The sequence below is a fragment of the Diaporthe batatas genome (genome assembly GCF_019321695.1).
Source record: "Diaporthe batatas strain CRI 302-4 chromosome Unknown Contig00004, whole genome shotgun sequence".
NCBI classification, from domain to species: domain Eukaryota; kingdom Fungi; phylum Ascomycota; class Sordariomycetes; order Diaporthales; family Diaporthaceae; genus Diaporthe; species Diaporthe batatas.
Window position 1 is genome coordinate 2,595,342 of NW_025408551.1, and position 26,781 is coordinate 2,622,122.

The 26,781-nt window shown below is 50.8% G+C and overlaps 10 protein-coding genes across 10 annotated transcripts; 3 read left to right on the plus strand and 7 right to left on the minus strand.

The window, feature by feature from the left end:
- Window positions 1–43: 43 nt before the first annotated feature.
- Window positions 44–1,652, minus strand: KVR01_004319 (uncharacterized protein). The gene is made up of 7 exons (XM_044781933.1): window positions 1,422–1,652; window positions 1,325–1,361; window positions 1,177–1,265; window positions 933–1,101; window positions 771–878; window positions 498–683; window positions 44–433 (listed from the first exon to the last, which is right to left on the minus strand). Exons 1-7 carry the CDS (start codon window positions 1,566–1,568, stop codon window positions 60–62), a joined length of 1,110 nt encoding a protein of 369 aa, XP_044646483.1. The 5' UTR covers window positions 1,569–1,652; the 3' UTR covers window positions 44–59.
- Window positions 1,653–2,895: 1,243 nt separating this feature from the next.
- KVR01_004668 (uncharacterized protein) lies at window positions 2,896–5,076 on the plus strand. Its single transcript, XM_044791529.1, has 6 exons — window positions 2,896–3,420; window positions 3,479–3,695; window positions 3,758–3,823; window positions 3,907–4,283; window positions 4,342–4,540; window positions 4,593–5,076. The coding sequence occupies exons 1-6, from the start codon at window positions 3,229–3,231 to the stop codon at window positions 5,018–5,020; spliced, it is 1,479 nt and encodes a 492-aa protein (XP_044646832.1). The 5' UTR covers window positions 2,896–3,228; the 3' UTR covers window positions 5,021–5,076.
- KVR01_004139 (uncharacterized protein) lies at window positions 5,053–6,546 on the minus strand. Its single transcript, XM_044786992.1, has 4 exons — window positions 6,339–6,546; window positions 6,001–6,267; window positions 5,501–5,902; window positions 5,053–5,423 (listed from the first exon to the last, which is right to left on the minus strand). Exons 1-4 carry the CDS (start codon window positions 6,417–6,419, stop codon window positions 5,193–5,195), a joined length of 981 nt encoding a protein of 326 aa, XP_044646303.1. The 5' UTR covers window positions 6,420–6,546; the 3' UTR covers window positions 5,053–5,192.
- A 2,185-nt stretch (window positions 6,547–8,731) lies between these two features.
- Window positions 8,732–10,622, minus strand: KVR01_004716 (uncharacterized protein; the record flags this gene model as incomplete). The annotated part of the gene is made up of 3 exons (XM_044786128.1): window positions 8,732–8,902; window positions 8,981–10,076; window positions 10,531–10,622. 3 exons carry the CDS (start codon window positions 10,620–10,622, stop codon window positions 8,732–8,734), a joined length of 1,359 nt encoding a protein of 452 aa, XP_044646880.1.
- Window positions 10,623–11,191: 569 nt separating this feature from the next.
- On the plus strand, window positions 11,192–13,029 carry KVR01_004183 (uncharacterized protein). Its single transcript, XM_044783669.1, has 5 exons — window positions 11,192–11,912; window positions 11,987–12,039; window positions 12,115–12,266; window positions 12,336–12,408; window positions 12,506–13,029. The coding sequence occupies exons 1-5, from the start codon at window positions 11,197–11,199 to the stop codon at window positions 12,937–12,939; spliced, it is 1,428 nt and encodes a 475-aa protein (XP_044646347.1). The 5' UTR covers window positions 11,192–11,196; the 3' UTR covers window positions 12,940–13,029.
- A 572-nt stretch (window positions 13,030–13,601) lies between these two features.
- Window positions 13,602–14,957, minus strand: KVR01_004552 (uncharacterized protein; the record flags this gene model as incomplete). Its single annotated transcript, XM_044784126.1, has 2 exons — window positions 13,602–14,317; window positions 14,411–14,957. 2 exons carry the CDS (start codon window positions 14,955–14,957, stop codon window positions 13,602–13,604), a joined length of 1,263 nt encoding a protein of 420 aa, XP_044646716.1.
- A 2,084-nt stretch (window positions 14,958–17,041) lies between these two features.
- KVR01_004383 (uncharacterized protein) lies at window positions 17,042–17,898 on the minus strand (the record flags this gene model as incomplete). The annotated part of the gene is made up of 4 exons (XM_044782626.1): window positions 17,042–17,122; window positions 17,180–17,267; window positions 17,343–17,769; window positions 17,880–17,898. The coding sequence occupies 4 exons, from the start codon at window positions 17,896–17,898 to the stop codon at window positions 17,042–17,044; spliced, it is 615 nt and encodes a 204-aa protein (XP_044646547.1).
- Window positions 17,899–19,554: 1,656 nt separating this feature from the next.
- On the plus strand, window positions 19,555–20,877 carry KVR01_004297 (uncharacterized protein; the record flags this gene model as incomplete). Its single annotated transcript, XM_044784460.1, has 1 exon — window positions 19,555–20,877. The coding sequence occupies one exon, from the start codon at window positions 19,555–19,557 to the stop codon at window positions 20,875–20,877; it is 1,323 nt and encodes a 440-aa protein (XP_044646461.1).
- Window positions 20,878–21,046: 169 nt separating this feature from the next.
- On the minus strand, window positions 21,047–22,940 carry KVR01_004018 (uncharacterized protein; the record flags this gene model as incomplete). The annotated part of the gene is made up of 2 exons (XM_044789978.1): window positions 21,047–22,617; window positions 22,703–22,940. 2 exons carry the CDS (start codon window positions 22,938–22,940, stop codon window positions 21,047–21,049), a joined length of 1,809 nt encoding a protein of 602 aa, XP_044646182.1.
- A 1,811-nt stretch (window positions 22,941–24,751) lies between these two features.
- On the minus strand, window positions 24,752–26,470 carry KVR01_004494 (uncharacterized protein; the record flags this gene model as incomplete). Its single annotated transcript, XM_044789791.1, has 5 exons — window positions 24,752–25,209; window positions 25,341–25,491; window positions 25,711–25,747; window positions 26,034–26,088; window positions 26,257–26,470. 5 exons carry the CDS (start codon window positions 26,468–26,470, stop codon window positions 24,752–24,754), a joined length of 915 nt encoding a protein of 304 aa, XP_044646658.1.
- Between the last annotated feature and the right edge of the window lie 311 nt (window positions 26,471–26,781).

The window sequence follows — 26,781 nt, forward strand, 5'->3', positions numbered from 1 at the left end:
TCGTATTCATAATTGGATATTTTAATACAGGACCTGAGAGTCCCCCGCATCTGTATGTCTTACACATGTTCAGCCCGCCAGTGGTTATTCACACCGTTTGGACCGCGTCCGTCAACAAAATTCTCAGTAGATTGAGGAGGCCAATGTCCTCTTTGATCTTGCCGTCGTGTTTGCATCTGATCGGACGACCCCTTCGAGGATTTGCTGTTGAAGTTGTCTGACACGCCTTGCTCCATCGAGTTGAGGCGGACTTGTTCGACTTCGCGAGTCCCTCTAGAGGATATGAGAAGCTTTTCGAATGAGCCCCTGAGCTGGGTGAAGGACAAGTTGCGCGTCAGGCGCTCATGCACCGGCCGCAGGGTGGGAAGGCATGCGCTGAGCACACCAACGTTGACCTCGATGATTTGCCAATAGTAGACTTGTGAGTAGATCCCTGATACTCGTGTCAGCATTTTGCAAACAAATCTCATCCGAAGTCCAATTGTGGAGCTGCATACAAGTTGTGTCCGCCAGCTCAAGATCCACCTCCAGAATGTCGTAAACTTCTGTCAAATAGTGGATCCGAATGATGCCTACAATGCTGACCAGCCCGCCAAGGAGAAAAATAAACATGACCATAATTTTCCGTGCCGTGGACATCTGAAGCTGCCATATTTTATAGATTGGCAGTATCAGTACCAGAACTTGCATTTGAGTCAGCTTCACTGCCTGCGCTCATGACTGTTTTGGAATCTTTAAAAATAGCAACGCGGGCGCTTGGATCTCCTTACAGTCAGTTGCAACATCTGTGGCCAGTGCTGTGGTGAAGAGGGTTTTCAGGTCGACGCAGGTGCTATCAAGGGTCAGGTCCCAACTCGATGCGACCGGTATACAAGAGACTAAACTTTCAGATCAGTGCCAGGCAAAAGAATCTGAGAGGAGGAAAGAAATACATGTGAGTGCGAGAGTGAATGCTATGGTCCATGCGCAATTTATCATTATGAGTATCCAACAGAGCATCTTGAATCTTTGGGTTGTGAAGATTCGTTGATACAGGAGGACGACGCTGATCTTAGTGACTCCGACTGTTGGCCACGTAAGAACCTCAAAGGCAAAAATTGTCTGTCTGCGCGTGAGAAACTTCCTAGATACTGTGGAACAAGTGTAAAGACGGCTAAAGCGAAGATTGTCACTGACTTTCATGAAAACATCGAAAGCTTCCACATCCTTGAGGCTCCCGTCATCGTTGTACTCTAGATGAGTACCGAGACCACCAACTTGCGTCACTGATGAGGATTGTCAGAGTCCATATCTTGACCAGAACAGACATAGAGTCAAGGCTCACTAATGAGAAGGTTTATAGAAACGCCAAGTGAGAGTATCTGGAAGGTCTTGTGTGTCAGAAAGCGGAGTCAGAGGCCTTGACTCGTTGTCATTCATACCAGAGCCACGAGAACAGTCCAGTCATCAGCTCCTAACTTCTGGCCCTTGATCCGACGAGCATAGAATCGAAGCGCCACCGCTGCGATAGCAATTATGGAAAAGCTGATACTCAAGCCCCATATTGTCGGCTGTTGAGTTTGAGACATGTCGTTGCAATGGCAGCTCTCAGGGAAGACTTCGTCAACTTCGTCGATTCAGGGAGACCGTACTCTGTACGCGGCAAGCCAAGCATTATTCGGGAGATCGAGGATGTCACAGAGTATGTCTATTATGCACTCCAAAAGCACGTCTCCCCGAAATCACGCCAAAAATATCCATGCAAGCTTCGTACATCAACAGCTAAGGATTCAAAAGCTGAGAGTGGAGGATCTCATTGTGCAACCTTCACATCTGCTCTATGCAGCTAGAACCCGGCACGAATCGATGCTGCAGGTTGACAAGGCTCCGTACCAACATGACGATCGCAGTACCACAACGCAAGTCCGCATCAGCATTCTCGGCGCTAACTGAGAGGATCCTGAAGTTCATCATCAATATAATCAGCACTAATGCAGTCCTGCGGCCCAACATGTCGGAATGACCCAGACGCGAACAGCTTACAAACAGGTCACAGCAGATCTGCATCTTCTGCCTTATCTCTCCATGTCAGGGGCCAGAATGCAACCGCCTGCCCCCAGCAAAAGAACCCTGGAGGTTGGTCAGCAACCATGGCGCCTTGAAGATAAGGGCTGCAGCCGGCGCATAGACACATCACCATTTTCCTGAAGAGGTGAGAAACTCGCAGCCCCACCCCCGGCACCCTTCTTTTTTTTTTTTTTTTTCGAAATACACGGCCAAGCTTTAATCACATATACAAATGTATATACCGCATATATTCATATACTATAAGTCTAACTATAATAAGTACACTTTTAACTACTTTTAATAGTAATATATTATTAAATATATCTTTAATATTTATTTAATTAATAGAAAGAGATTATACTTTATTTATATTTTCTATATAAGAAAATATAACTCTTTAAGTACTATATATAATAGAATATATAATAATCTTCTTTAGAATTTTATACTATTTATTGTTTTAAGTTAATAAATGTTAGCGGTAGGTGGTTGAGTTAAATTAGTGTTAGCGGAGGGTTTGCATATTTCCCATCTCTTTCCGAACCTTGAAACGTTAGACTTTGGGAGCACCAAATGATAGCCGCAATCCTTGGAACTGCCTGTGCTACGCCGCGAGGCCGCGTTGGGCGATATGGAGCAGCTTGGTGGCACGGCACCAAGGCGTCGACCAGGCACTTGTAGCTGTGCAACAACGTGCAGGCAGCACTGGGAACGACTGTGTACGACTTTGTACGACTGGGTCCGACTGCCAGTGTTGGTGCAACCACAAGCTGCTGGAGCGGGGGATTCGTGCGGCTCAACGCTGGGACCAAACTTCGCAGCCTCCACGGTCAGCAATGCTCAACGTTTTCCCATTTTGCCCGTGATTGATGCTGCCCTTGAATTTCGCCAACGAGAAAAGACGGCCATATGTCAATTTCCGTTCCCGCGATTACGTACCTAAGATATCTGAATATCCTTTCCAGGAAATTCGAAGAAGACTTTTTAGCACAACACGCTAAGAAATACATAGACGCGCCCATCCAAGTGTGTGTTCCCAAAGGCCCGGATTCGGGCTCACGCTAAATCATAGCCACCAGACGGAATCCGAATTTCAAACAGCTATCTCATCGATCTATAGCTCATTGCGAAAGTCCACATATTGACCTCGGGAGCTATTGTTTTGCCTTAACGGTACCCACCATGATTTTCGAGGCCATAGTCCTTCTTGTGGCGACTGCCCTTATCGCTATCATCATCGATGAGCAGACTGAGCCAAAGGCTAGTTTGCCAAGAGTCGGTTCAGATCCGGGACCCTTCAATCTTCTGAAGTGGTGGGCTCGATGGAAATGGCTCCAACACGGACATGAAAACGTCGTGCGAGAGTATCAAAAGGTACATGAATGCAATAAAACACTTGTCGAGAGCGTTGATACTAAGTGCAGTCACAAAGTCCCCCTTCCAAAATTATTGCACTCAGACATTAATGGGTGACACCATCGTCCTCGGCCGGGAATTCGTAAATGAGTTCAACATGCTCCCTGAATCGAAACTGAACTCGACCGCCGCTTTGGTAGACAGCGTTTTGGGTCAATACACTGGGGTAGATCATCTATTGAAGGACCATTTGACTACAGATATTTGCAGAGGACCTTTCACAAGACATCTAGGTAATTTCCTCTTAACAATACTAAGTCATACCTCAGGACTATGATGGATGCTGACAGCGAAGCGAACTTTATTCCTGTCATGGCTGAAGAACTTGAAGCTGCCATGGCGGAAAAGCTTGAATTTGACGGCAAGTTGCGTGGTGCAGCCCTTGTTGACCACCAATACAAAAGATGGATTCATAATTGGCTGACCTCGTGAGTTTCTATTCAGACTCAAAAGTGTTTGACGCCTATGATCTACTACTCGACTTCATACATCGGATCACGTCCATCGTATTTGTGGGCAAAGCGCACGGCCGGAACCCGATATGGAACCATGCTGTCACAATATTGCCAATTGACGTCGAAATAACGAAATTCATCTTGCTGCCATTCCCAAAATTTCTTCGTCGCTTCATTGCACCGCTGATTCCACAGAGAAACCGAGTCTTTCGTCAGCGTATTGCAGTACGCAATATGCTCTTTCCCTCGTCCCAAGAGATGGTGTCTAGTGAGGAGCCAAGCGTTATGAAACTGCTTGTCGAGAGCGGGAAGGACAAGAGCCCCGACAGTATAACTGCGAGACTCATGATCTTGACTGGGGCTGCGGTAAGTCTGCCGACCGACGAGCATGGATGACAAATTTTGACCAAAAGCGCGTCATCAGCTTCACACCTCGTCCATGGCGATAGCTCATGTGGTATATGACCTCTGCGCAATGCCGGAATACATAGAACCTTTGCGCCTCGAAGCAAAGGCCGCTCTCGATCAAGACAGTGGAGAGTGGAAGATGTCGACTATCAAGAGACTTCATCAGCTAGACAGCTTTTTGAAGGAATCTCAGCGCATGAATCATACCTCGTTTCGTAAGTATGATCGGACCAACTCCGACATCGTCCATACACTTACCGTTTCTAGTTGGATTTAACCGCAAAGTCATGTCACCGATCACGCTGTCGGACGGCACAACCCTACCACGTGGGGCTGAGATCGCTGCCCCTGGAGGACCAATGTCTCACGATCCGGAGTTCTACGACGAGCCCGAGAGATTTGATGGTTTACGTTTCTACCGTTCGAGAGACAATGAAGACACATTTTCATCGGGTATACACGATTACACCGGGATCGAGCCCGGGAATTTGTCGTGGGGAAACGGGAGATTCACCTGCCCCGGGAGATGGTACGCAGCCGTTATGATCAAGCTGATTGTAGCGAGGCTACTCCTGGATTATGATCTCTCATTCCCTCCTGGCCAAAAAGAGCGGCCGCGCAACGGGAAGTACGATACGGATGTTCATCCAAGTTTTGAGCAGAAGATTGTTCTAAAGAAGAGGGGAGCAGTATGAGAGGTCTTATTGTAGCACTCAAGCACAGGGGATGAAAGGTATCCAACATCTTTTAGAAAAATACTACTTCTAAGCCTACCATACTTTCAAGTTTTTGCCGCGAAAAGGACAACCTGCTTTTAGGCCCATAGCCTATTGCTAGAGAGGGCAGACTCGCAGAGCAGTACTTGGGCTATGCGAAGGCTTCTGTCTGCCGATGACACCACTGCACAAATTTGGCTGCGACACCCGTTCCACCTTCGCCTTCTGAATTCATAGAATTTTCGATTCCTTCTGGCAGACTGCCAAACCTCCCCCAAGGGTACACATAAGCTCCGCTGAGAGGGGGTGTTAACTCGGGCGTGAGGATTGTCCACAGCTCCGTATATGCTCCATTTATTGGCGGGCCCACGATGAGTTTGTCCTGTAGTCAGTTCAGTATAGTTGCTGATATACATGTCGATTCCGCTGAGCATTAAAACCCAAAACAAGGCAACTTACGGTGATCCAGGCACTCACACCGGTCCAGTGCCGCTGTAACTCCGTGCGCAGGTTGCCCGGGTTGAAAGCCGCATGAACGACGCCGTTTTCCGGCGTCGTCTTGGCGAAGTGTCTCGCCAAAAACACGTTTCCCACTTTTGACTGGCCGTAATTGTCCGATACCCCTTGGTCCGTGGGACAGCCGCTCTCGTCGATGACGATTCCATGAGGCTTCGGGCTGGCGACTTGAACGGCAATAGAAGCAGCCCAGGCGACGCGCACAGACCCGGTTGTGGACGAGGCGGCGGTCTTGGTGAGAAGAGGCAGGAGAAGCTGGTACAGCAGGTACGGACCCAGGCAGTTGGTTGCTATCTGTAGGTCGTGTCCCTGGGCACTAGTGCTGCCCTCGGGAGGATACATAACCTGTGGGCTCACAGATCTGTTAGAGATCCATGGAGACAGGTTCTAGTTCGAGATAGACTCTGTAAATTAGGAACGGGAATGTTAAAGTGAATACGTACGCCTGCATTGTTCACAAGTACATCAAGGCGCTGTTCTTGAGCAGTCAGGGACTGGACCGCGGGTTTGATAGTCGAGAGATCGGACAGGTCAAGATTCAGAAACTCGGCCCGGCCGCTGCTCTCAGGAGACGCCTCTTTTATTTGGGTGATAGCTTTCTCTGCTTTAGAGGAAGAGCGGCCTGCGACGTAAACGATGGCATTGTGGGCGTAGAGTATCTTGCACAACTCAATCCCCACGCCGGCGTAACCGCCAGTCACGAGAAAGACCTATATCACCAATCAGGAATCCGTGTCGTAGGGGCTATTGAAGGAACAGAAACAGCCCATCTGCTACTGACCCGTCCTTTTTGATCCGGGCAATTTTTCTCCGTGACGGTCGGCGAGGGGATGAAGAAAAACTGGCTGAAGACGTTTCCCATGATGCAATCAACGCAGGAGAATGGATTACGATGAACGAGAACTAGTGCCTGGCTATTGTGGTTGGACGCAAGACGGTCTTCATAATTTGTCGGGAAAGCGCAGTGACCTGATGGGGAGGGCGGTTCGGTTGACGTTGAACTCGAGCGCAAGAGAAGCTCTCGGTTAGATACAGGCTACCCCGAATGGGTACTAGACTGGGTGGACTGTGAGGTACCTCGGGGTACAAATGGTGTTGGCACACCTCTCAGCCCCCCCAGCCACCAACCCTTGTTCCGATTCAAACCCTTTCCCCACTAGAGCTACGGACAGCCCCAGAGCCTCGTAGGAATTCATTTTCGTATGCATGCGCTAAGACAAGTCTGAGACATCTTAAGTACGTAGACCGATGTGTGATTGGGACATTACCGAGGTCCACATGTAGCCGTTCAAGTTGATTCCACAATATAGTAATCAAGCTGACGGCATCTGATCGACCCAGGCTAGCTAGGGAAGGTGATTCATCATATAGATTGTGAGGTTGCACTGATCCTGCGGGTCGGTGGGACAATTTGATGCGATATAGTCAGCAGCTCAGTCAAATGGCAGGAAGACACCTGTAGATCTGTGTGGCCCTGCGCAGATGGCAAAATATATCCTGCGCGTGGTGAACGTACAGAAATGCGTGCAACGCCTTTCAGTTAATATCCCGCAGATGCCTCATAAAATTCAGAAATACAAGGAACCTGTTACCGACTGTGGGCTCCCAAAGGCTTTTGACAGAATGATGCGCGGATCAAATCCCAACTGGTTTGGTCACAAGACGCAGCCTGCCACCCAAATTCCAGGTCTGTGTCATTTCATGTGCAGGGGCACAATGCAGCCGTTGGCCCGATTTGGATGACCTCTCACGTTTTATTTCGATGTGATGGCTGCAGTGGCCTCGTTACCCCAGCATCCGGCGATCTGCCGCCGTCCTACGGGCTGTCTCTGTATGAAAATAGGGATAAATTCTATTAACTAAAATCCTTAAAAATGAGGGAGGAAGGCCCGTTGCTTATATATAAATACTTAGTCTCTAAATCCCTACTAGATATCTAAACTAAAAGAACTAGATATTCCTTATATATATCTCAAACTTAATAAGTCTAATAGAAACTTAGCCATTAGGCTATAGGTAGAGAAAGTCTATCGGAAAGCTTACTAGAATCATCTAGAAATTGTATATTTTTATGGTCTCATTCTCAGCAAGGGGCAGTGGTGCGTTCGTTCGGAGTCCGATTTTCTGCGCACACTTTGAGCTTGCACCGATCTGAGATAAGTTTCACCGCTAGCTCGGCAAGGGTCGAGTAAATTCAGCAAGTATTATTCCTTCGCCTCAAGGCCGCACCTTTAAGTAAATCACCCAAGTGGGCTTGTGAAAGTTGTGCGTGTGGGTTTCTCAAACATCAGCTCTGCATCTCACATCCTTGAGCCATGATACCGTGAGCCATGGTACCGTGAGCCATGGTACCGTGAGCCAGCCTTCTTTGAATCCTGCGAGGTTGACGGAGCGGCATTGGTTAAAGAACCCTGTTGGCCGGAATCTCGGCACAGATTCCATGCATCTTGGTAAAGCTTACCTTGCAGGTAGGTGTGGCAGCATCAGCGTACTTTTAGAGATGTACCATGTAGGCTGCATCTAACTATAACCAGTCTCCAGACGCAGCTATTGATGAGTAGCCGGAGTTAGTAACCCGATTGAGCCACGGTGATTTACAATCGGTCGGCCTCCTGAATTTGTACCTGCAATATTTTCCTGTAGTGTGCCGGCGGAATTTGTCAATGATGTGGCGTGATGACCACGCAGTACAGCCTCCAGGGCTGTATCAAGGTGGAGCCGGGTCAAGGTCATCCTTCCGCAGATATCAATGATCACGCAGATTGCACAGGCTTCGATGACAAGGAGAATATTTGAAATGCAAGATACGAGATGATATGGAAAGTGGAGCCCGAGGAAGAAGCAGTTTAGATCAACGTTGTGTAATCTATCTACACAGCTAGCTAGACTCTACAACTGATCAAATACAAATCTGGACGAGTGCATCGTCTACCTAGGTAGGCAGCAGCGCCCCACATTCAGGGTCGGTCTCGTTTATGCATCACAACCGGCAGTGGAGGCTGGATCCAGCCGTTGTAGATCCTTTGTCCCGTAGCCCACTTCTCTGTACCGTCGCCCAATCTGAGGTCGAATCGCCACAAAAGATGCGCGAGCGTCAGCTTGATAATGTACAAGGCAAATCTGCGCGGTGATCAGTATTGGAAGTCATGCATCTCCACAACGCGGCCATTGGACTCACTGCTGACCGGGGCAGTTCCGCGGGCCAACCGAGAATGGCTGAAGAACGTCTCTGTTATCGTCAGCGTAAGCGGCATCGCCCATCCATCGCTCGGGTATGAAGCTGAAGGGGTCGCGGAAGTTCGAAGCTGATGTGTTCGAGCAGTAGTGATTGATCGTAACCACAGTCTAAACAAATTTATTTGTCAGTCGATTTGTAGTGGTCATCTTGGGTTGTGTAGGAGATTTGGGAGAAATGATACGCACACCTTGTGGTACGTGTTTCCCGCAGATGAGCGCTCCGTTCCTGTCAGGTACCCAACGAGTGAAGCCGTTGGCAAGCGGCGCATGGATGCGCAACGTCTCTTGCACCACGGCGTCCAGGTAAGGTAGCTTGGACAGCACGTCTTGCAGGGTGATGTCCTCAAGGCTGTCAAACGCGGTCCGGATCTCGGCCTGCAGCTTCTCGTAGATGCTCGGATGTGTCAACAGGTGGTACACTGCTGCAGTCTCCGCCACGGATGAGGTCTCGCTGCCGGCGAGTATGACCACGGTAGCCTGTGCCTCTGTCACCTCCTTCGACAATCCCTCCTTCTTGGCTTGTCTTAGAAAATAATGCATGAAGTCATGCCGATCCGTTTCTTGAGCCATCCTCTTTCGGACTCGCTGCAGCGAGGCCTGGTTGTGGTTGGCCTGCATCTTTCGTGTCGAGGGCGAAATGCAGAGGGCCAGCAGGCGGTTGAGCGGCCAGAACTTGTGGCATTGGTGCAGCAGTGTGGCGGCATAGAAATAATCAATCACGAACTTCACCCATTCGTGGTAGACACCGGTCCTCACGCACCCCATGTCCTCCCCGAAACCAAAGTCGCTGTTCATGTCAAACATAGAGAATGTGAACCATTCACGCACATCCACAGGGCGCTCCCCAAGGCTGTACTTCTCGAATTGTGCCATGAGACGGCCGATATGAGCTTGCATCATGGGCTCCTGCTCGAGGAGTGAGCGATGCGCGAAGGCGCTGTTGAGACAGCGCCGAATAGGGATGGCATCCTTGTCAGTGGCAAGAGTTATGGTCTCTTTGCCGAGCATCATCTCATTGTAGAAGGCCGGATCTTTTGGGAAATTCGCAATACCCCCGCCATTCTTCTTGTATCCGTAGATCTCGGTCCAGGCCTGTGGCTTGATATATGAGAGCGTGCCGGGAGCAATGCGAACAATATCACCATATCGATCGTGGGCGGCTTTGAGTGGATATTGACTCGTGCCTAAAAGCGACAGGATGGCCAAGGGGACGTCGGAGGCAGTAAGGTATAGCGGGCCTGGGTATCGTGCCAGCGGGTGAAAGTAGACATTGTAAACAAGCCTAGCTATAATGAAAAGAAAACACTAGAATGTGACACACTATTAGCATTTGTTTATCGTCATTGTACGTATGGTTGAATATGCGCCATACAAAGCCAACGAAACTCGAGAAGACAGATTTGGGCATCAGATCACCCTTGCCAAAGTAAGAGAGGCTCCTGTCGTAGTCCATACTGAGATTCCGTAGAGACAGATACTTTGTAACAAACTGATAAACACACTGAAGGATCGCGTCTTCATGACCTTAAAAAGGGGGCCTGGAAGGTCTCCTGGGAGCTTTGGGAATATACAAAGGAAGGCTCGTGCACGATGATGGAAGCTCGCGATGTAAAATGCAGCTCACCAGCAACACTAATAATTGACAGGGATACACGGTTTCACAGTCATGCTGAAGACAAGATCCTGCGGGCTTTGTCACACTGCATATCGCTTAAGGTTGGTACCAAGATCCGTACCGGAACCATTCACCGGTCCAGATCTTGTAGACTCCTCCATGGAACAGCATTTCCTTCTTATCAAATCCTTCGTCAGCACTAACAACCCTCATGATATCGTCTCCTGCAGGCATGCGGCTCTGCGACGCGGTTCTCGCGGGAAAAGGTGAAGCTGATAGTGGATGCCGGTTGGTAGTCCGTCAAAGTGAGTCATCCGATCACGACAGTTGGGGGCTGATCCTTTGGATCTGTTGGCTTCTTTCTATCCGGAGCACACGAGAAGAGGGAGAGGGGGGTGTTGTCAGATTCTTCTTCCCGGGGGGGGGGGGTCCCAAAGCAAAGTTGATAAGGGAACCTGTGGCCGAAAAAGGAAGGCGAGGGGGGTCATCATCTGGACACCAACGAAAATTCAACGAAGTGTAAAATGGTGGGGAATGATGCAGGTAAGATCAAACGGACCCAGCCACATCAAGACCAACTCCTGCAGATTGGTGCGTACATTTTGCTATGTCCCGAGGTCCAATCGGCTCCTCCTAGGCTTCAGGATCTAGACAGAACCAGATCCCGAGGGTCATCATAGAATGGCATATTGGATGAGTGAGCATCATCTGTTTTGAGGAATATATAAACGTGCAGTGTCATCCGGTGAGAACTTTCGGTTGTAGAAAGATTAGTCACGCAAGAAGAATGGATCTCCCGCTTCCACCACCTCGAGCTGTCATTTTCGACCTCGGTGATGTGCTATTCACCTGGTCCGCTAGCACGACTACACTCATCCCAGCTCGTCAGCTGAGAGACATCCTTTCAACCCCTATCTGGTTTGCCTACGATCGTGGCGAAATCACTCGAGATGTTTGTTATCAGCTAAGTGCTGAAAAGTTCTGCCTTTCAGCATCCGAGATTGCGGAAGCATTTACACAGGCGCGCAAATCTCTGCAGCCTGACCCAGAGATTCTTGCTGTTGTTCGTGAATTGAATGAGAATCCTGCAATCGAAGTTTATGCAATGTCCAACATTGGCAAAGAGGACTTTGAGGAACTTGCAACCAGCATTGATTGGTCACTTTTCAACCAAGTCTTCACCTCCGCAGCCACTGGCATGCGGAAGCCAGAGCTCGGGTTCTACAAACATGTCCTTGATCACATCGGCCTGGCCGGAAATGAGGTTGTCTTCATTGACGACAGAGAAGAGAACATCCGCGCTGCGAAATCTTTGGGTATTCGTGGATATGTATTTGAGCATTCGAGGATACAGTCCTTGCGCATGACACTCGAAAGTCCAGTCGGCAGGGCATGGACATACCTATTCCAAAACGCAAAGACGTGTGATTCAATCACAAATAGCGGCGACGTATTCTCAGACAACTTCGCCAAACTATTGATCGCAGACACCTTGCACAACAAGTGGGTTGATTTACCTAGATTTATTCAGGAGACTAAGGAAGAACGGCCTCAGGTGACTAACTATCAGCGCACAGAAGCCTCATCGATCTCCAATGGGGATCCAAGACAACCTGGAACTTCTTCAATGGTAAGAACTTTGTATTGCATTCTCGACATTCCATTAAAGCCTTAGTATTTGGGGATGTAACTGACATATTGATAGGCGAAACAGTGCTCGTACCGGGAGGACTGTTCCCGGACGACTTGGACACCACCTCGCTTGCTCTGCAAGTTCTGCAACCACCTTCCAAAGAAATGGTCTCGACCCTCCTTGACGAAATGGCCGAATATGTCAATCAGGATGGAACTTTCCAGGCAAGCCACGTTCCCTTTGATTCCCGCACATTGCATTCACAGGAACCGCCTGGCTAACTATGTAGACAGACGTATTTCGACCGTATCAGGGCACGAATTGATCCCATCGTCAGCGCAAACATCTTGGCTTGCTTTTATTACTGTAAGTATTAATAAGCCTCGGCACATTGACCACCCCATTTATGCGCGTCTGGAACTTTAGGTTTCGTGGTACAAACCGCGGTTCTGACAATTTCCAGATGGTCGTGGGCACGAATTCCCTGGTACCCTCAAGCTCGTGTATTCGATGCTCTCAAATAGTTCTTACCTACAGGGAACACGATATTATGCCTCGGCCGACTGCTGTCTGGGGTTCATAGGGCGGTTGTTACGGTCTTCGAAGGATCCTCATCTCCACTTGACCCTGGGCCCGTTGTTGAAGTCAAGAATGCGCGAACGCCTCGGTCATGATGGAAGTGCACTAGATCTGGCCATGCGGATCATCACCTGCACGCAGGTGGGTGTTGAATGCCAGGACGACAAGCAGACTTTGCTGAGCATGCAATGTGATGACGGAAGCTGGGAACCTGGCTGGATGTATCGGTACGGGTCCACGGGCGTGAAGATTGGAAATCGCGGCGTCACTACCGCAATGGCGGTTGCAGCATTGTCAACTAAGGATGAGTTGATGTAGTGCTTGTTCGGAGACTCCAAATTTGCTGAAGTCATATTATGCACCTATCGAGAAGCAACACAGTCCTCTCTACCGGGGGTTACTTGCACGCTACATAGACACACCAATGCCGCGTTAGGTTTGTGACATCTGGAGCTTTCCATTTCTTAAAAGCGAGGCAATTGATAGTACTGTTACACAAGTTCGCTGCAGAATGGAATGCAACCTGACATTAGAAAATAAACGTCCCCAGAGGAAGAATCTTTGCATTTGCTACAGTCACTGATGAAAGCTCCTGCCGTTCACAACAAGGTTGAGGGGCCTGCGGAAGCACTGCTGGAGTCCGCGGCGACGAGGCCAATGTTTCCAAGAACTTGCGACAGGTTGCCATAGTACTGTTTCAGAGTGCTTGATCGAATGGCCAGCAAAGGACATCCGGGTGAAGCCTGTCTTCAACATATACTCCAAGTATCACTCCGATTTGAACTATCAAACCTGAGAAGTCGGCATCAGATCTACGGTAGCAAATTTGGTGTGACTTGATGTATTTCTGTGATGTACTGAGCTTTATTCATCAGCACCGAGATCTCTTATTTCGTACAGACACTCACTTCTTACGAAGTATTAGGTGCTAGCATTTCGCTTGCCTCACAATGAGCCTCAAGCCACACCAACCGAAAGGTCTACCTCCTTTCCACATGTTTAACGCCCTCAATATCAATCTCTTTTTCATCTCTTATGGGGTCTATCCCTTTCGTTCTTGCGACAACTTGCTCTTCCGATAGAATGGGCCTTCCGCGTAGTTGCGCCCATACTGCTCTGTGCATGGGCCGTAAGAACAGAGCATCCATCTCTTCAAGGGAGATACCCTTCGTCTCTGGAACAAAGAAGAATGCCCAAACACCCATAGAAACGAGGATTGCCGCAAAGAAAAAGTATGCGCCATAGCCAAGATCTGAAATCATGTAGGGCGTGCTGCGCGCAATGATGAAGGATCCGAGCCAGGTGTCGGCGGTGGTGAGAGACACGCAGAGCATGCGGATGTCGAGGGGAAAGATCTCAGATGCGTAGGTCCAAGTGATACCCTGCCAGGTTGCGCAGATGATGAAGGCATTGATGTAGACGCAGACCATGGCAAGATAGCCCCAACCATCGCGGTTGACGACTCCCCGCAGGGCGGCAGCAGCTGGATCGCTCTTCATCACGTACCCTCCGATGTACCACATGGGGATACAGCCCAGAGCAGCACCCCATACGAGGCCTTTGCGGCGGCCAACTCGTTCAACGACGATGAAGGTGAACGTGAACATGCCGAGTGTCTTGGCGATTCCGTAGAAACCAGTGGAGAAGAGCTTGGTAGAAGTGCCAGTGATGCCGAGAGTTTCGAAAATGCGAGGTGCTAGTGAGCAGGTTAGACAGACTATAAGATTTCTTACAGACCCCCATCCATGGATAAGCTGCACGCTTATGCACAATAAGATATCTTACATACCGTAGTAAGTGATGATGTTAACACCAGTGAAGGACTGCAAGAACATGAGCGCAAGGCCTATAGCCATACGGTTGCGCACACCCTTCTGGAAAAGCTTCGTGAACTGTGCCTTCTTGCTAAGCTTGTTGGTACTACGCTCTTCGACCTGAGCGCGGATCTCGGCCATCTCATGCTGAATATAGGCATGGTTGGAGTCAAGGCCGCGGATCTTGGTCAGTATCCGCTCTGCAGCCTCAAAGTCATCCCCACGTGCTTTCCACCGGGGCGACTCGGGACACCACGTAACGCCGAGAAGGAGCAGTAGCCCGGGGACGAGCTGGAGCGCCAGAGGCACGATCCACTGTTTCTGCCCGTTGACGTCGATGGTGCGGTCGCAGGCGTAGTTGATCCAGAAGCCAAGCATCCCACCGCCCTGTGAGGCAATCTCAAAGATGCCCACGAGTCGGCCCCTGATGGACGGCGGGGCGGTTTCGGAGATGTAGACCGGGACGACCATGGAGGATGCCCCGATGCCGAGCCCGGCGACTGCACGTCCTCCGTAGATCATGTTGAGGGAACCCCGTGACGCAGTCATTAGGGTGCCACCCACTAGGAAAATCGAGGATGCGATGATCATGGTCTTCTTTCTGCCAAGTCTTTCGGCAGCGGGAAAAGCAAAAAGCGCACCAAAGAAGCAGCCAGCCTCGAAGAGTCAGCATGTACAGGTCTACGATATCAGGTCTCGAAGCTCACCTGGAATGTAGACACAATATTGCCTTGGGTGGTGTCGCGCATAGTTTTGGCCATGCCGTCCATTTTGAAATCGCGTATGAACGAAGTCAATGCCATGGTGCCGCCAATAACGGCAGTGTCGTACCCCACTGTCACTATGTTCAGCTTTCTGTTGTCGGTTCATACCTCAGTGACACTTACTGGCAAGGGCCGACATAGAAGCGATTAGTGCGATGACATGGATACGCCAATTGCGCACTTCTGGGGGGTCGAGAGTGCCAGTAGCATGAGTGTTAAAGCAGCCCATTCTAGTACGGATGGTCTCAGGGGTGATGTTTTCTGGAAAATGTTTGTAAGAATAATAGCAAGCGTTGAAGTCAACACGAGGAGATCATGAGCAGAGGGGATCGCGCCCGGAGACCTTATACTAGATTCGCGATATCATCGACCTCGTTACATGGGACCCGAAAATAGTACCGGCTTCAATTCTTGAGGCCGCTATTGTCCTACAATGCGGGGGAGACAAAGCAGGCCAACATGCCGACATGTCCCACTTGTGTTTAGCACACCTTCCTTCTCTGGGTAATTGGTACATATGGAAGGGGCAGCACAGCGAATCTGGGGTAAGAGTAGCTTGTCAGCAGACATTGCCAAGGCGTAGGTCAGAACACCATGATTGGCAAAGGGAAGCAAACAGGCTGCACGAGACACGCTACCAAGGCTGGCCAAGGCCAGCCATATGGCGGGGTTTCGCGGGGAATAGGAGCTGTCTAAGGAAAATACCGGATGCCCAGGTGTGAACTATCGCTTCCTAATGATAACAACCCTCAATCAACAACTATTTGGCTACGAGTTTCTTTTCTTGAATGTTTGATTGGGATGATGGGCCGCAGCGAGGAAGATGAAAGAGCTTTGCTCGCGTATGGAAACCATGAAACCTACCTGGTCTCGCTGTCAAGGAGTCTGGCAAAGTTGGTAACTCGCAGTTAAAGGACGAAATTACGCTTACCTCCCGAGCTACAGGTCGGCAAGTGATCTGACATATATCCTTCAACCCCAGCACTGCATTAGATGTCTCCATTTTTGCCAAGGAGTGGTCCCTTGAGAAGCAGTAAATCGCGCACTTCCCCAGGTTTTCTACCCCGGATCCCCATGGGGTTGTGGAGCTGCTTGGTCGCGTCTACCTTGGCGTTCGACTCGTGCTTCAACGTGTATTAGTGCTTATGAAGTCCACTTCTACTGTTACATTCTGTCGCGTTGTCAAAGAATGAAAATATGCTAGCGCAGGCCATCCCGAGAGGATGATCGTCGCCAGTGATCTATAGACAACCGACGCGCTGTGGGCCAAGTATTATTCGTGTATTTTGAATTTCATAAACCCTTTTTCTGGAGCGAAGAAGGCATCACGCGTCTCTGACCCCAGCCAAAAACACTATTACTTAGGTGGCTTGAGAATCATGACGACGCTGGGTCTTGAGCGTTTACCACCGTGTGAAGGCGCCATGTATGTCCTCGGACGTATGCAGAATAGAAGCGAAACCAGGTAATCCAGCATCACGGTACCGGAGTCAACGCAAAGTCATGGCAAGTTCCAACGAGATTGTACTATTTGGGTGAGTACCTGGGAAGCAAGTTGGAATAGCGAGATCTTGTCTCGAGCTTTTCCCAAATATGACTGCGGTATGCTCCCAAATGGCACCTTCGACAATGCAGTCGACCGAAAGATGCCACGGGCATGTGCCGAACATTCTGTCGGTATAGTGACCCAATTCAGGCGAACATAGACTCCAGTTGGTCACGTCTCTCCTAACCTACCCTAGGGTAACAGCAATCATGCTTTTGATCCCATTCTTGGTACACATCTTCACCGGTCCGTTGTTCTGAGAGCGGTGGCCTGTGATATTGCGAAGCCCAGCATGCCTACACGTTCAAGAACATGGGAGGGTTCTTGTGGTCGAAGCAGGAAGGCTTGTGGGCCTTCCAGTGAGCCTTCTGGCAGTCCTACATGCTTTGAGTTAGAAGAAGCATCACCCAGACCGGTGCATGGCGGAAGCACACCTTGTTGCAGTACGAAGCCACCTTGCATCTGGCACAGCGGTTCAGCGCCTCGCCGAGGTCCGCCTGGATCTTGCCACAGTGGTAGCAGCTGGTGTGCTGTGGTCAGTGAAGGAAAGCTCGCGTTGCTAGGAGGTGCCAACGAGGGTGTGAAGTAATTGCTTGCCTCAGCTCGCAGAAGGTGCGTGGGGTGCCTGGCTTGTAGTACTCCAGTGCGGCGAGGAACTGGACCTTTCCAGGGTCGCGGAATCCGTCGTCGGCAAGGGGCGAGGCGTAGCCCGGGCTGGAGTGGATGCGGGGGACGAGCTCGCGCAGGTGCTGCATGTTGTCGTCGCTGATCCTGGCGCCGCTCTGCATGACCATGGCGGCGAGGACAACGGTGTACATCTTGCGGTCGGGGATCCAGAAGGTGTTCTCCTTGCTGCGGTAGTCCTTGAAGAGCTTGTCGCACAGGCCGGCGTCGAGCTTGCACCGGAAGGCGAGGGACTGGAGCTCCTCGTCGGGGATGTAGTCGTCGTCGTTATCTCTGGTGAGGCCCATGTCATGCTCGGTCTCGCTGCGGATGTCGAGGTCCTGGTCGCCTTGGAAAAGGCCTGTGATGGGATCTGTCAGTTTCGCTTCAATGTGGCTTGCATGGCCTGGCAGGCATCAGAGTCGAGAGACAAGGCCTCGTGGGAGTTAGTAGGCGGCAAGAAGGACTCACACATTCCCCAGCGGCCCATGTTGAGATGATAGATGGAACGAATGGCCTAGAGTCTCGGATCGATAGGGGATTGGAGTGAGAAGATACAAAGTCAGGCAGTGGTATGTGTGAGTTGACCGTTTGCTTTCGACACAATCATGTGTTGAGTCGGTTGTTGCAGGTGCAAGAGCGAAACAAGACCTGGAGCCAAGGTACTTAAGTACGAAGGTACCTTACAACAGAAACGGAAGTGACGCACCTACCTCATCTTCGATTCCAAAACGCTGCAGACCTTCCACTTCCTGCCCCTACTGGTCGAAACCCGTTTTCCTTGGGTTATATTGGCAAACGGTAACTGCCGGCAGCCGAGACCAGCTCAGTCCACGCCCGGGTGGTTGTTGAGTTCCGTAGAAAACGGTTGGCAAACATAGCACTAGACACTTCTGTTGGATGTGCTTGCTGTCAGTTGGTATCGGACAGACAAACGTAGCTGGAATCTGCTGTCTACCCCAGCTTTCCAGGGCTGCCCATGATACTGGAGAACGGAAGAGAATCAATTGCACCCGCAATCAAAACCACTTGCAGAGCACATTCTGTGCCAACTCAGGACAAATGAGATTTCGAAATTCGTGCACAGGCACACAACTACCAGTCAGTCCGAAATTAATATGCAAACCTTACTGGCGCCCTCAGCTTCAAGCTCTTCTGACAGATGGTTTCACCTCCCAGAAACAGTCCATCTTGCTAGTCTTGCAGCCTGCATCGAGGGCCCCCCATTTCTTTCAATTTACCGCCACAAATACCACGAAGTATCGACGCCTGTTGGCCTCACATTCTAGATCCAGGTCGCAATCAGCCAGTAACGTGACCTGGGCGGCTTTGTTTGTGCTATTCTCACACAGATGGATCTGCCCATCCAAGTGACGCATCCAACACTTGATCACTCTAGAGACTGTCCCAAAGTTGTGTGGTATAATTGACGTCCCGGACACCTTTTGCCATTATAGGATCGCATTGATCGGTATGCAGATCGTGCAAGTGTCATTATGGAAGAGTTTTCGGTTGGCACAAATTAATCGTAAGAGCTAAAGGTGATATCATTGTGCAAGGAGTCCGTCCGCCCCTTCTTATTGGCATGTAAGGCTTCCTTGAACCCTAATCTAGGTATTCCTGCTGACATTTATCACCCTGCCTTTTGCATGGTAGAATGTGGCCAATCGGGAACTCTTCAAGAGCAGTTGGACATGTTGCAACACCACAAAGCTGCGGTGTTATGCGGATCCTGTGCCGTGAATGTATGACTGTGAAGCCTTGTCCTTCCCCCCGAACAATAGTGGCCTGACACAGTACATAATATGCAATGGCCGGTGGGGTAAGCACAACATCGGTGCTATGAAACTCTGTCGTGACGCGTAAGATACCACCTCTTATCACAATATTTCCGACGCTTCGGATTCATGCAGCTGACATCAACAGCTTCCTTCAATGATGGGGATGTCCGGCCGGTCTGTGAATGTACTGGCTTCACCCACAGCCCGGAGATTAGAGACAGCCACTTACGAACTCGCCCCCAAGTGAAGGGAATCCATTTTGTCATAAATAAACCTTCCCATTTGCGAGAATTCGAAACGAATCCCAGTTCAGTCAACATGTTCTCGCACCCGCAATCCATCATCTGAGGGCTACTTTGTTCATCATGGGTTCCAGTGGCAAAGTCGCTCCTACAAATCTGCAAGTCGGGGTCATTGGATGTGGTATTGCCGGGCTTTCAGCGACAATCGCCTTAGCTAGGGCCGGGCACGCAGTCGAGGTATTCGAACGGTCCCGCTTCACACATGAGAATGGAGCCGCGCTTGTAATCGGAGTGAATGCCACCCGCGTCCTGGCCGGCTGGGGCTTCGATGCCCACAAGTATGGGGCTATGGACTACTCCCAGCTTCGACGTTTCGACGCCAAGACCGGCGAATTGGTCTCAACGGAGAAGTACAGTGGGATCGAGGAGAGGTACGGGTCACGATGGTTGATATTCCACCGTGCCGATCTCCACGCAGGCCTGCTCGAGCTGGTGGAAAACCCAGCGGTGCCGTATACCGTTGCACCAAAGATCAATCTGGGCACAGCTGTGTCCGACGCCGACCCTGACACCGGGACGATCACCTTGGCAGACGGACGCACCCTCCAGAAGGACGTCATCATCGTCGCCGACGGCGCCCACTCAAAGCTGATCACACGCGTGACAGGCCGCGAGGAGCCCATCATCAAGTCCCCCCTCTCCATTTACCGCTTCATGCAGCCCATCTCATCCATCCTCGAGGACCCACAGGCAGGCCACTTCTACCGCGACCAGCCGTCCGGATTCACAGCCTTCTTCGTCAGCCAGGTGGGCAGGCCCGGCGTCCTGCTCAACACGTACCCCGTGAGGGGGGAGCAGCTGCTCTACTGCGCCTTCATGCACCCGACCAAGCCGCAGGAGCGCGACATCGGGGACAACTGGAACGCGGAGGCGGGATACGAGGACCTGGTGGCGGACCTGCGCGAGTTCCACCCCAGCGTCAAGGTCATCTGCGAGGGCGCCCGGGATATCAATGTCTTCACCATCATGAGGCGGGACCCGGTGCCCAACCTCACAAGAGGACGGGCTGTTCTCGTGGGAGATGCTGGACACTTGATGTTATCGACTCATGGGCAGGGAGCGTCGCAGGCGATCGAGGACGCCGCTGCTTTAGAGGTCTTGTTCGGCAGCACTATGCAGGGCAGCTGCTTGTCGGAGAAACTGGTGTTGGATCGGGTGCAGATGTTTGATGACCTGCGTGGCCCTCGTGTCAAAGCAACCCAGACCCTCTCTAATAAGATGATGGGCCCACCTGAGGTCATGATGGAGGAATGCAGGAGGTACTACGATGGACCATTGCCGAGTCCGAAGGCGCAGGTCTTTTCGGAGGAGTACAACGACTGGTTTTTCAAGTACGATGTTGGGGTCGAGGCCAAGAGCCTATTAGAAAAATCGGTCACGGCATGAGAATGGCAGCCTTGGAAACCAAGGTTTTTTTCTCTCTTTTGCCACAGATCGCAGCTGTTGATGGATTCAAATCTTAACCAACTCCGAGAAGTCCTTGGCAAACATCCAATTCTGATTAGCTGTTTTTGCTGCTCACACTTCATGGTGGTTGAGGGTTCCGTGAAATTGGCTATACTATGTTAACCTCTTCATCCTGAATATCATCCATGAGTAGCACTTCTCCGTCCATGATCCCATGCACATAAGCGTGTCCGACATACGTGTGGGAACCTCTTCCCTCCAACCCCTCCGGTATATCACGCAGAAGGAATGGTAGATGACCTCCGAATAGCACATATACTGCGTCTCCGGCTTCAGTGGTATCCGGTCCAATTCCGATGTAGCCTCGCTCAGTTACGAAGAACGTCTTCGTGGGCAAGAGTCCACTGTGGGCGGCATAGCCCTGCTCAGACAGACCCCCTGTCACGATTTCTTCATCGTCTGCCGTGATTCGCGTTATCTTGCGGTCCATAGGCACAAGAGTATCGCTGGTGAACGTTCGGTACAGAGCCGTCGTGTAGCTCCCGCCGCTGGGATAGCTGCCGAAGTCCAGACGTGGGTCGGACGCGAGGAGGTCGAGCCATTCCTCCCGCAAGCGGCGCCTCAGAACCGAGCCGCCCTGAGACTGCCACAGACTCTGCGGGGGCTTTTCGAAAACGCGCCTGACGGTGTCGAACCTGCGCCCACCAAGCCGCAACTCGTCTTCCGCGCCCGCGGACCCCAGTTCCATATCGCGCTGAGTCCCGGTGCTGAAGAGTAAAGGACCTTGATACAGGTATTTGGCCTCCATTTTCATCATGTTTCGGGTGTGAGTGTCTGGGGCATCTACCTCGTGGCTGGGCACCCATGATGGCAAGGCCGTGTCATGATTGCTCTCGGGTAATCTCATGAGTGGGCGCAACGAGTTTGTGGTCCTAAGGCCGTAGCGGACAGATCCGATGTATACTCGCTTTTTGCTGAGCTTGTAATCTATCAGCTGCCTGGTCGAGGGGTCTGTGAGGCCGAGCAACCCGAATATTTTGTCTCTGGGGTCTTTGACATTCCGAGTTCGGAAGTGTTCCAAGGCTTGGTGGACTGTGAGCTGCCTCTTCCGCATATGTCTTAAAGTGACCGTGTTCTCATACAGATCCAGTATCAAGGCCGGCAAATCGGGCACTTTCTCGATAGCGGCCTTGCAACAACCCCCATATACGGGATCATGTTTCCACAAGTCCCGCTCATCCATGGATACCAGTCTTTCCAAAGCTTCTTCACATCGGATGGTGCCGAGCACCATCCCCACGTGGGATGGCAAAATGAACTCCTGGACCGTCCAGATACGATCGAAGAATTTCAAGCTCATCAGCTTGTTCAACGCAGTCACCTCCCGCGGTGAAACACTAACCCAGCCTGCTGGAACACAGGCTTCGTCGGCAGTGAAGTGCCCGTCAGTTGATAACTCTGATAGTTTCGTCACCAAATCCAGTGCCAGGCGCGCATTTTCTTTGTCCATAGTCACTCCTTCGCCTCGGTAGGCGTCTAAAGTGACACCCTGCTTCAAGACTACATCCTCTTCAAACTCTCCCAGCCAGGCAAAACACCGCCTAGAGTTTCTAAAAATTTCGGTCATCAATCGTACCTGATACGATTTTTCGGCGTCATCTTCTTGATTTATGCAGAGTGCATCAACCCAGAGTACCTTAATCTCGTGACGGTCACGCACTTGATACCTGTTAGCGACCTGGGCGAACCTGGACAGCATCGGGAACGCTCAAAAACAAAAAAGAACAGGCCCGGGACTCACAGCGACGAAGGGCGGCAAACAGATTGATTTTCACTGGAAAGGTTTCCCCGTCCAGGGTTATTTCTAGGGGGTCCTCTCCGTCTCCCCAGACGTAGGATAGCGCCTCGTAGCTAGGCTGTTCATCCAAGTATGCGAGCGACAAGGTGGCCGAGATGGGTTCGTGCAATTCCGCTGGTTTCAGGTGCAGCAGCCGAATCTGCTCCCGGTCGCGATCCAGCTTTTGAAACTTAGAATACGACATGATTTAAGTCTTCCCTGCGTGTTCTTGACCAGGTGCATGCGTAGCTGACAGCTTTCGAGCCCCTGAAGATGTGCTTGCTCGAGTGGGTGTCCTAGATAGTGTACGTTGTGTCGCGTTTTCGCGCGTGGTATGAGGGCGCTCTTTGTTGACGCTAAAGAGGAATTCGGATATTCACGCGGAGGAAAATGGCTCGCACGGTCTACATATAGCAAGTAGTCAATAGTCCTTCCTCTGTGGCTATATGCTAGTGGTCGCGATGTACAGGGTGTAAAAACACTAAAGCTGGTGCCTAGAAACCGGCTGGCGTGCTCTGAGATCAGTCGTTTGAAGGATGCTTACTAAACTGATTGGGCGTACCAATCAATGTTGGGCGAGAAAATCCGGATCAACAGGGAGTGCGGGAGTTGTTATTGCGGAACCCAAATATGTGCCGCAGCCTCCGTGGGAGTCAGTCCCCTGGCTTTGCGCAAAGCGCTAGTACAACTTTCTGCCCACAAAAAGAGCCAAGAAGACCCAGACAGGCACCTGCTGTGGCTCTGCCAAGGAGACATGCCATGGCGGCGGTGTGGACCTCGTTGTCCAGCGGAAGAGGGCACCAGGCCCATTGCGATGCCAATTCCATTTTGAACCATACCAATCTGATAACATTTGAATCTTTGAACTGCATCAGGTAGCGGTGGCGGAGCACCCACACAATGGTGGCCAGGAACGTGCCCAAGCCTGGTAGATTCAAATCAACGACGGCGGCAGCGGTGTCAGTAATGACATTTAACTCGGACTGCGCCGCGTGTGGCAAGCGGGTCGCTGCTGACCTTCTCATCTCCCTCCCCTCATCTCCTATGTGTGCTCTCTGAGCGACGATGGCGGCATCGCAGCTGGTGCGCTCCTGGTCGCCTTCATTCTTCCGAAGTGGTTTGGTTTAGTTGATGCGATTCGACAATCCAGCCCGGACAACCTTCTTCAAGATTGTGACCCTCGTCACCATGGACTCGGGCCACGGCTCCACCATGGCCATGGGCCAGTCGCCGGCGTCTGTGCCGACGTCCAGCACCGCAGTTGGGCCCTTGAGCGGGATCGTCGTCAACTTCAGGTTGTTGATGTTGATGTAGATCTGATGCAGGATTCCGCAGGCGGTCCTGCTCGTCCGCATCGTTTGCCATGTTCCTTTATAGTTCCAACTAAAGGCAGTGAGAAATTTTACCAAAATACACATCTCCCAACCACCTCTTGATGACCTGAATTTCCGTCGGTTCGGCACACGACGTTGGCACTAAGACTTTCGAAGAAATCTGTCAAGGTGACAAAGGCTCTTGGTATTTCACAGACAAACCATGATCCTTTTAAGGTTAACAGCTTAGTCCTTACTAGCAGAGTGGGTTGTCCTTCCTGTCCCCATTAAAATAATTGTCTACGTCTTGTTACCTTCAGCGCAGTTCCGAGGCTGTCAACACTCAGCCAAATTGCAGCAAAAAATTTTTATATTAGAACTATCACATTTCCAAGCAATAATTACTAAAGGTCACTGTCGTATACGGGGACCAAATAGAGAAGGAATTAAGCAACAAGAACCATCAGAACTCAAAAGAAATAACGTAGCTAAGCCTTGTTTTCCAGTCACCTAACATACTCACAAACTTCATGTACCCTAGGATGCTTAACGGCTGGCTGGAATTCCATTGTTCTCGGCATCATCCTACGCGTATTCCACATCGACGGTGGTCCACTTGCCTCTATTTATTCTCCAGTCCTGGACTTCATACGGAACTGACCGCTTCTGCATTCCAGGGCCAGCTTTACGTTGCAAAGTTTTGTTAGCAAGAGGAAGTTCGTGTTGTTGCGGCGGTGGAGATCGGAAGTTTTCCGTCGGGAAATTGAAAGTTCAAAGCAAAGACTCTGGTGGACATCTTACCGAGCTGCCCCTGTTCTGTGTCGAAGCAGGCACTGGTGTGGTTCTGTGCAGTACACACTGGGTAAACAGTCTTTGTCTGCATCTCACAGAAAAAGCCGTCCTTCGGATTCAAGAAGTTTGGCCCGGCAGAGGAAGTAGACCCGCAGAGGTCATGGGCTCGATGCTCATCGAGGTCGTTAATCACCAGCATGTTACTGTACTTCCGCTGGAAACGAAGGCTGGCGGCTGCCGCGGCGGCGGCCGCGCGTCGCGATCTCGCGTGACCAGGATCAGACGCCGTTGTTGGCTTCTTCTTAGGCCTGCCGTGGGAGTCGACTTCCGGTTTGTTATAGTTGATTGTAGTGGGATCGTGACGTTGGTCTATGTGAAGAGGCGTTCAGCACGTGATCCAACAGTTTCTAGACCAACCTGAGAGGTTTATGCGGTGATACCGCTGCTTTGTAGGCAGCGAAACCGCTCGAATGGTGAGAGAGATCCTTTAATTGACTCACGGATGTGGAAAGCAGGCGTCTGGCAAATGCCAGTGCTGTTGACACTTTTCCCGATGCGACTATCATTCTTGGTTGGGAGCAATTCCGGCCAATTCACTTGAAATGCTGTCGCAGGCTGGCCACCGTCTCTGTCGATCCAGAGGCAGTTTGGCTGGTTCGCGGTATCAGCTACGAAAGTTTAGGTGCAAAAGATCAAGTGAAACGAGGGATTTCTACTGGTACCCTCGGGGAGTTTTACTTACATAATGGTTAGTCCCAGGCACCACAATCCCTCCAACTGAACTCATTTGTTAACTGGCCTGATCGACGAGATAGTTAAAGAAATGAAGTGGGACGGGCATACGTCCATCCCGTGTTCCGGAAGACTTACAGTACCATGAGCCCATCCATTCCTTGTCGCCGATACACTCAGAGGCTATGTCTCCGAGCCACGCATACTGGCCTCCCAGGCCCGCAAAGCTCGTGGTGATCAGAGCAACACATATCGCGTTGTTGTTGCCAGTGAATAGGGTATAGACAGATTGCCGTCCTTGTCGGTCCTTGTCTGCGACCCTCACGATTGCAGATGAACCCGGCGCAAGCCATCTTTGTTACATCACATCTCACAGTCAGTCCCGTGATTCACGCGAGAATCCAAATCTCGATCAAGGAAATCCCCAATCTCTATGAGGTTTAACAAATGCGGAAACATACTGTCCTAGTGCTGGGTCTGCATGCCCTCCGAGCCATTGGCCATAATAGTCGAACACTGCATCATCCGAGATTAGCCATCATTCTATAGAGAAATATCGCGGCTTAGGGTAGGGAAAGCAATTGATCTTGCTGAATTAGATTTGAAACAGTCCTCCAAGTACGAACAAATTACAAGAGAACGCTGCTTTCCATGGAGTTAAGAGAGTGAGCAGAAGCTACTTACTCTGGATGTCGGGGAGATCGCCGCCAGAATCACCTATACCATTGTCTCCGTGGTCCAGGCCAGTATAGATCTTGAAGTATGAATCCCAAAAGTGGACTCTACTCTTCTTCCTGGTCAGTGGGACGCCCATAGGAACTGTAAATGGGGCAAAAGCAGTGTGGTCCACCGAGATAGGGGCAAATACGCCCTGGGCGACGGCGAGGGCGGTGGGCATGTTCCCTGTGTTTATCCTTGATTGAGGCTTCGTTCAGAAGAGGGCCGTAAAAGGATGGTTAATCAGAATTGACTCTGCCATTCTCTTTCCAAGACATACTACTTTGGATGGAAACGGAGCCGCCCTTATACATATCGCACACTTAATCACTGCCAGTGGTTTGCTCGGACCCTCTGTCATCTATGCTTCACATGCTCAGATCAGACGTTGAAGTCGCCCGCGCTGCCTCTCACCGTGTCTGAGTACACTGAGAGTCCTTACATATGTCTGATTCCATCGGTATAGCTCGTGAACAAGCCGTCCTGAGTCCG